Below are 8,024 nucleotides of genomic sequence, written 5' to 3'. Positions count from 1 at the left end.
AAAAAAATAATTTGTTTATCTAATATTTTTAAAAAATTATTCTATCTTTAAAAGTGAATAATTAAGATCTATTTTATTATAATTTTTTAATTATATTAAGTATAACAAAACTTAGTTATTAAATAGTTATCGATATAAAATAAATATTAAAAATAAATTGAACAATATATAAAAAATATTAGAAGATTATTATAATTTATTATTTTGGGTTATTAGTTAATCATTAATGTTTAAAATTATGAAATAAAATATGTTATTAGATTATTATTAAATTAAAAGAATTTGACTACTAAAATTAAGTTGATGATTAAATAATAATAAAAAATAATAAATTTTAATTTTTAATATTTTTCATATATAAATGTATAATAATTAATTTAATGACTAATTTCAATATGAATATATGAATATAGCATTTTGATTACTTTTTTTACTATGAGTGGTATAGTCTTTTATAAAAATAAACCAAGAATGAATTGATTATTTATTTGTTCTTTTATATTATAAAATTTCATTTTGTACTTACCTAACTATTATCTCAACTCCTTAAGAAAGAATAGTTGATAATAGTAATAAAAAAATTCGAAATATATCTTACGTGACTACATGTTTATGATTTGAGTTTTTTTTTTTTTTAAGTAAACAATTTGTAAGTATTCAATAAATCTAAACTTGTGTTAAGATATTGATTGACATTTAATCGATATTTTTTTTGGTGACTGACATTTAATCGATATTAAATCCATTTAAACACTTTTTTGAGGCATAAAATAATTAAGTAAAACATTTGTCTAATGAAATAATAAAAGAAAAAGAAAAAAGAGAAAGGAAAAATGGGTCTCCGGTCTCTAACCTATCAATGTCATTGATATTTTGATTATTTTCCCTCACCCACTTACAGGACGGTGGTTTCGGGTATCAAATATCAACACTCTCTCTCGCACATGACAGAGACACCAATTACAGTAATAAAAAAGTTATAAATAATATTTTTTTATTACTGCAAATGCAGAGTAGGAAAGAGTTCAAGTTGAAGTACTACGATTAATATTTATTATCTCTCTCTCTCTCTCTCTCTGGATTTTGTCATTTTGTTACTTTGAAGAAGAAGAAAGAAGAAGAAAATGGCGAAGGAGCTTCTTCTCCAACTCCGAGTGCTGCTGCTTCTTCTTCCTGAACAACGCTGTCGTTTTGCAATTTCTCTTCTACCTCACTTCGTCGCATTCTCTCTCTGAACCCTTTTCTTTCTCTCCTTCCTTTGGATCCATTCAACTTCTTTCTCAGGTACAGTTCTTTTCTCTCTCTTCTCCAACTACAAATTCCTCTCCGTTTTCACTGTTTTACCGTTTTCAACTTCCACATTCCCGTAACCGTAACCTTAAGCTTCCTTTTTTTTAATACTATTTTCGTTTTTCTTGCTAGATTTACGGTGCATTCTGTTAAGTTTTCGGCATTGTAGTGGAAAGGTGAGGAAGCAAAGTAGCATGCTTAGTGAAACTGATCTCAGTGCTTGTTTTTTCTTCGAACGCAAATTCTCAGCGGTTTCTAGTGTCTGTTTAGATTTCTAGCTAATAAATGGATATATGTAATTTTTGCTGTTGGAACCTGCTTTTAAGTTATTGCTAATTACTAGTAATCAGTAAATTAGTGCTTTGGTTATTCATCTTTGTGCATAACTTCATGTGATCCATGTTACTTGAATCTTACACTAAGATCTGTATCATGTGTGAATTTGTTATAGTGAATGTTACTAAACCTGGTTTACTTGTTGATTAGGTAGTTTTGAAAAAAAAAATGTATAATTAGAAAGAGAAATTTTCTTTTTTTTTTTTTAATAGGATTAGTAATTGTTGGTTTCTTTCATAATCACCACTGCTTTCAATTGTAAATTTCTGCGTGAGAAAGGAGAAAGGGAGAGAAAAGGTTAACTTGTAAGCATCTACAATTTTCTTGAGTTACTTTGCTGCCATTGAATCCTCCTTATTTGTCACTTAGTTGCATTGCAATAGTTGTCAAGTTTCAAGTACTGTTATTTACTTACTCCGTTCAACTCATCCTGTTTCTTCAGACGTTTCTATGTAATATTTTTGTAAGGATCAAACATGCTTGACTTAGTTTGTACCCAGGAGAAGGAATTATCTTATTATTAACTGATGACATGGAGCAGTATGATATACTTGAGCAAATTGGCAAAGGTGCTTTCGGTTCTGCGCTTCTCGTGAGACATAAGCATGAGAAGAAAAAGTGAGGATGGAACCTACCTTAACTCTTGCTTTCTTTCCCTTTTTTTGCTCTTTGGGTCGGTTTGATTGTTTCTGTTCATTTGTGCACTTTAACTGACACTGTTTTTCATAAATAATTGTTAACGGTGTCATTGAACTTTGTCTTTTGACTGGTTAGATATGTACTCAAGAAGATTCGCCTTGCACGCCAAACGGAGCGAACTCGTAGATCTGCACACCAGGAGGTTAGAGCTTCAAATAATATTTGGACAAGTTGATTAACTAATTGTCTTTGTCGTTTTTTGTTATCTAAAATCTTATTTAGCCTGCATTTTTGGCTGCATGATTCACAGTGCTTTATGTAGTTTCTAGACTTATTTCAGTTGCTTATAGACTTAACAATTTTAGCTGTAAATGACTTCTGTTGACTCAAGTGTTTAATGTGAAGTTATGATCTCAGATTCTAATTTACCTATTTTTAATGCTTGTGTAGATGGAGCTTATTTCTAAATTTCGAAACCCATTTATTGTGGAGTATAAAGATTCATGGGTAGAAAAGGTATGAAGTTCCTAATATTTACTTCATCTTTCATCTCCTACATCGCTGGATTCAGTATAAGCTTGCCATCATAAGCTCCTATGGCAACATTGCCAGGAAATTTACTGGCCTTTGTATCATAAAATCCTCAAGGGAGTTTAACTCTTAACCTACTTTTGCTTCTTCTTTCTCAGGGTTGCTATGTCTGCATTATCATAGGTTACTGTGAGGGTGGGGATATGTACGTCTCTTTTATCTAGTTTCCTCTAGCATTGTTACGGTTTTATGTTCTTTCAGCTTTTATAAATTGGAGAATGAACATTTTTTTTAAAAAGATAATCATTGATGAAACACAGGGCGGAAGCTATAAAAAAAGCTAATGGTTTGCTGTTCCCAGAGGAGGTTGTTTATTCATTTCTTTTTCTAAAAGAAAAGATCCTTTTTCCTTGCAGATATTGTTATTACTTTTCTTTGAACAAGAATAATGATAACATTTCTGATTATTTGTTTGCAGAAACTCTGTAAGTGGCTTGTTCAACTTCTTATGGCACTTGACTATTTGCACATGAACCACATTCTTCATCGTGATGTCAAGGTTGGTGGACCACTTCTCTTTGTAGGAGTTTCTATATCTATTTTCGGCTAAATTTTATTAAACGTTATACTAATCAGAAATGATTCCATCAGTGTTCAAATATATTCTTGACAAAAGATCAAGACATACGTCTCGGTAAGTTATTCTAATGTTTGTTTGATAAGGCTGTTATTGCTAGCAAATACTGTTACTTTTGGTTCTGAATCTTCCTGAAGGTTAAAATTTGGCTCAAAAGTTATCAATGTTGAGCAGGTGATTTTGGACTTGCCAAAATGTTGACTTCTGATGATCTTGCTTCCTCTGTAAGAAATGTGTAACCTATGAGTTAAACTTTCTACATTATTGTAACTTGGCTTGATTACATGCATTTCGTCACTGAGTAATTGTCTTGTAATGTAGGTTGTTGGAACTCCTAGCTACATGTGCCCCGAGCTCCTAGCTGATATACCTTATGGTTCCAAATCGGATATTTGGTCCCTGGGTATGTATTTATTATATGGCATTTGCTCATTGATTAAAGTTTTCTGTTATTGGTTTCTTTCTATATGTGTTATGATCTCTGAAATCGGTTATTCAGGATGTTGTATATATGAAATGACATCACTCAAGCCTGCATTTAAAGCATTTGTAAGTTTCTCTCTGAATTTAATTGTTACTTTTTCTGTATCTTTTCTTTTCTTTTGATTTGTATTCCATATGTTCCTTGGTAGGGATGGCATTTTTGTTAATTGATCTGCTCTCCTTAATCATACTTTTGATGTTTATATATGTTAACAATGTAGCACTTATCTAGCTGCATTTTTTCCATATTATCTCTGAAATAATTAAACGTGCACATATCTATTTTCATATCTTTCTGCAAGTTCACAACTAAAGTATCTAATATCTTTCAATTTCTTTGAATAGGATATACAAGCATTGATTAACAAGATTAATAGGTCCATAGTGGCTCCATTACCAACGAAATATTCTGGTTCATTGTAAGTTCTGATTCTTGCATCCTGTAGTCACTTTTGCTGCTAATCTTTGTCATTTGCACATTTCAGTTTCATGTTTACACACTCAAGTTTTAGCATTTTCAAAAATCTATTACATTGTCAACCAACAGGCAACAGCCATGTATTATCCAGATACTGAGTGGGTTTTGTGTAAATCTATATATTGATGAATTATTTATTTTATGGATTGTTTGCTTGACTATTGATATAGTCATATTTGTTTCACCCCTTGCAGTCGAAGTCTTGTTAAAAGCATGCTGCGGAAAAATCCAGAGCTTAGGCCCAGTGTATGTATAATACAACTCTAACCAATAACAATCCAAAGTAATGCATTGATGCAACATCTAGCATCATATTTCATCCCGGTGTGAATTAAATAAATCTTAGAACAGAAATAGTCATTCTGTTATGATGCACAAAACAATTAAACATGCAATGAAATTTATCAGGTGCGATTAGGTATTCTGATTTACTGTATTAAGTTGTGTTTTTCTTGACTCTGCTTGGAATGTGCGAAACATGAATTAATAGGATATATCCCTTTCTAGTTAGCCACTAGTTGGGTTGATGTTGTATCTAAGAAACAAGAATTTCCATGTTATTTGACTGAATTTTCATGCACTATCAGTGTATGAGTTTTACACTCACAACCGATCGTGCATTGCCACAATGGCAGAAGTAACTAATTTTCAAACCTACTATTTAAAAGGTCATCTAAACACAGATCTGATTGGATGACCGTTTAAAGAGTTCTGCTGTTTGCATCATAAAATATTTTTAGCTGAGAGGTCAAAAGGGATCTTGAAGTAACATTTGGTTGCAAAGGGTTCTTACGTAACCTCTTTTTTACCTTTAAAAAAATGTATTTTTAGCACATTGTTGCTCAAAGATTATGCCTATGAAAGAAAATACCCATGCTTATTAATTTTGAATGGAGAAAATGTTCCATTTTGCTTTAGGTTTCGACATATACTTTGTGGCTGCCACTTTGATGTTTATAGTTCAGCTTCATTCACAAATTATCTAACAGTCCATTATTCTCATGTAACACTATTTCTCTTAGTTGAAACCCACTTACTTATTTTCATAATGTAGCATTGAAGGCTAAACAATCTTGTTTTGACTATTGAAAATTATGCAAATGTACAACATTGAGTGTACTGAATAATCTCTAATCAACTTCTGCTAAAAATCAATATTGATTTCTTGTGTGGCAGTGCAGCTGCCTACATGACTGTTAACAATTTTTGTCATGCTTGTGATTTCGTACTCCCTTTTGTAGAATGTCTTGTTAGTTGCTTAATTATTTGTCTCTCTACAAATGTCTTGTAGCAGATATTCCACTACGTGCTTAACCACCATATTTTATCTGATCTGTCATGTGAACCTATTTTCTCAATTGATTTGTACCTCTGGTGGCAGGCTGCAGAGCTGCTTGGGCACCCACATCTTCAACCATATGTTCTTAAGATTCATCTCAAAATTAATAGCCCCAGGCAAAATTCATTACCAGTCCAATGGCCAGAATCCAAGTACATGAAGAAAACCAGATTCTTGGAGCCGAAAGATGAACATGTTTCTATCTATAGGGATAAAAGGCGTTCTTTTAGCAATGATCGGACTCTAAACCCTAGTGTTTCTGGAGCTGATCAAGATTCTGTATGTTCCACCCTAGAAATAGATTGTACTCCAGATGATTTAAATCAGAGGTTAGCAGAGTTGAGTGTCAGAGGTAGCCATGGAATGAAGTCAATCCATAAGCCTGTTCTCTCCAGAACTTCTGGTATGGCTAAGATTCCCAGGATCAGTCATGCAAAACTTTCTTCTACCAACAAGAAATTAATGGAACCCACAAAGGATCTTAAGGCAGTAAGGCAATCTGTAAGTCCTCCACTTTCTTTAGTATCTTTTTCCAAATGAAACTAGCTTATAAAAGGTGAACAAAAATAATGTCAAGAATTATTGATGGCTGTTCCGTTTTTAAATTCTCTGGTTGGAATTTCTTATCTTTAGTTAGTCTTGTATCTAAAGTGGATAAATAATCATATCCTAAAAAAGTTTTGCTTTAGTTATTTAACAAAACCAACATCATTTCACAATTGTGGAGATTCTACTATATGATGTTTGTGTATATTATGTTCTAATACTAAAAGGTAGGACGCAGCTTCTTAATATTTGTAAATATTCTAATGAAACTTGCTGTATCTGAAAAAGTACATTGCGTAGCTGATTTCCTTAAGTTTGTGGTTACAGCTTCCTGCTTCAAACAATTCCACAAAATCTACCCAAACAAATCGCAGAGCATCCTTTCCATTGCCATCAAAGGGTACTCAGAAGCCTCCTCACAGGCCTAGTAGTATTGGTTTGCTTAGCCATGTATCTTCACCAGATATTTCAGTCAACTCTCCCCGAATTGATAAGATAGCTGAATTCCCATTAGCATCATATGAAGATCCACTGTTCCGATTCAACAGATCATCAACTGTGATTGACAAATGCACAATAGATGTATATGATAAAGCCTCTGTTAGGGCTTGTAATGCTGATACTTGGCAAGGAATCAAGCGCAGCATGTTGAAGGAAAACGACGAGGACAAAAAAAGTGGTTCATCTGATCAAAATGCAACAGCAGGTGCATCGAGTCACACCTCTTCGGATCTGCGCCGCCGACAGTTTGATACTTCATCGTACCAACAGAGGGCCGAAGCCTTGGAAGGGCTGCTTGAATTCAGTGCAAGATTGCTGCAGCAGGCAAGGTATGATGAACTCGGGGTTTTGTTGAAACCATTTGGGCCTGAGAAGGTTTCCCCAAGGGAAACTGCAATCTGGTTGAGTAAGAGCTTCAAAGAGAACACATTCAACCCTGAAGAATCCCCGTAAAATTGCCGTATATGCACTCTAATCATGTTTGTAGTGTTCAGTGCATCTTTTCTCACACGGGAGCCTATTTAGCGGTTTAGCCAGTTGAGTTTTTGTAGAAATTCGCATATCCTCTGTTTAGCCTTTTTTTTTTTTCTTTTTTTTGTGAAAGAGTTAATGATGATTAGAAGTGATGAATGAAGCAGACGATAGATATTTCATGGTAACATTACTTGTGGAACTAGTTTATGTTGTTCAATGTTCATAGTAGATATTTTCCAATATATTAATGTTAGCTCTGTCATATTTGAATTGCTATTTTGATTACTTGAGCAGATGTGAAACTGAGGCAAGTAAAATTGCCTGCATTTAGACATATGACATACCTGTCATAACATAGCTTTTTGGATCAATCAGATTCACCCCGTTATGAGAATCGTTTCTGGATCTTTTCTTCGACATGTCCTACCACATATTATGGCGTGTTGAAGTAAACTTTGCTATCACCATACCACAAGGGGAATAAGAGGAAAAACAAATATTAATCATTATTTAATTGGCTTCAACTCAGTATCTAGAACTTAATGTTGACCATCAAAGCATTAAAAGTAGTTAAAAAAAGAAAAATGTGTCTTGAGTTTCATATCCTGTGGATGCCGTTACCCTTTGTATCTGATTTGTCAATGAATCGAGTGTTAAATACTCCTAAATAAGGTTTCAAGCTCCTATCATATGACCATATTAAAACAATATTAGAGAGAACAAAAAAGAGAAGAAAAAAGTTAGCGGAAAGAAAAGAGGGGGGGGGGGGG

The 8,024-nt window shown here is 33.2% G+C and overlaps 1 protein-coding gene across 3 annotated transcripts; it reads left to right on the top strand.

The window, feature by feature from the left end:
• Positions 1–1,027: 1,027 nt before the first annotated feature.
• LOC130951231 (serine/threonine-protein kinase Nek2-like) lies at positions 1,028–7,536 on the top strand. 3 transcript variants are annotated; one of them, XM_057879873.1, is made up of 16 exons: positions 1,028–1,284; positions 1,423–1,466; positions 2,127–2,244; positions 2,401–2,467; positions 2,716–2,781; positions 2,955–3,001; positions 3,117–3,162; positions 3,275–3,355; positions 3,448–3,490; positions 3,608–3,657; positions 3,755–3,836; positions 3,933–3,982; positions 4,262–4,335; positions 4,589–4,640; positions 5,776–6,234; positions 6,607–7,536. In XM_057879873.1, the coding sequence occupies exons 3-16, from the start codon at positions 2,159–2,161 to the stop codon at positions 7,231–7,233; spliced, it is 1,830 nt and encodes a 609-aa protein (XP_057735856.1). In that variant the 5' UTR covers positions 1,028–1,284; positions 1,423–1,466; positions 2,127–2,158; the 3' UTR covers positions 7,234–7,536. The 3 variants fall into 3 exon arrangements, with proteins under 3 accessions (XP_057735856.1, XP_057735858.1, XP_057735857.1); XM_057879875.1 differs by lacking the exons at positions 2,955–3,001; positions 3,117–3,162; XM_057879874.1 differs by lacking the exons at positions 1,028–1,284; positions 1,423–1,466 and having other exon boundaries at positions 1,527–2,244.
• Positions 7,537–8,024: the final 488 nt, after the last annotated feature.

Source organism: Arachis stenosperma, chromosome 9, assembly GCF_014773155.1.
Source record: "Arachis stenosperma cultivar V10309 chromosome 9, arast.V10309.gnm1.PFL2, whole genome shotgun sequence".
Lineage (NCBI taxonomy): Eukaryota > Viridiplantae > Streptophyta > Magnoliopsida > Fabales > Fabaceae > Arachis > Arachis stenosperma.
The sequence above is the reverse complement of the archived record's forward strand: the minus strand, read 5'-3'. Positions and strand labels throughout refer to the sequence as shown.

Bases quoted from the DNA above. Each gene is read 5' to 3' on its own strand.
- LOC130951231 (XM_057879873.1), top strand. From the start codon at position 2,159: ATGGAGCAGTATGATATACTTGAGCAAATTGGCAAAGGTGCTTTCGGT. The intron at 3,356-3,447 runs GTTGGTGGACCA...TGATTCCATCAG, and splicing joins TTCTTCATCGTGATGTCAAG to TGTTCAAATATATTCTTGAC. The intron at 3,658-3,754 runs GTAAGAAATGTG...CTTGTAATGTAG, and splicing joins CTGATGATCTTGCTTCCTCT to GTTGTTGGAACTCCTAGCTA.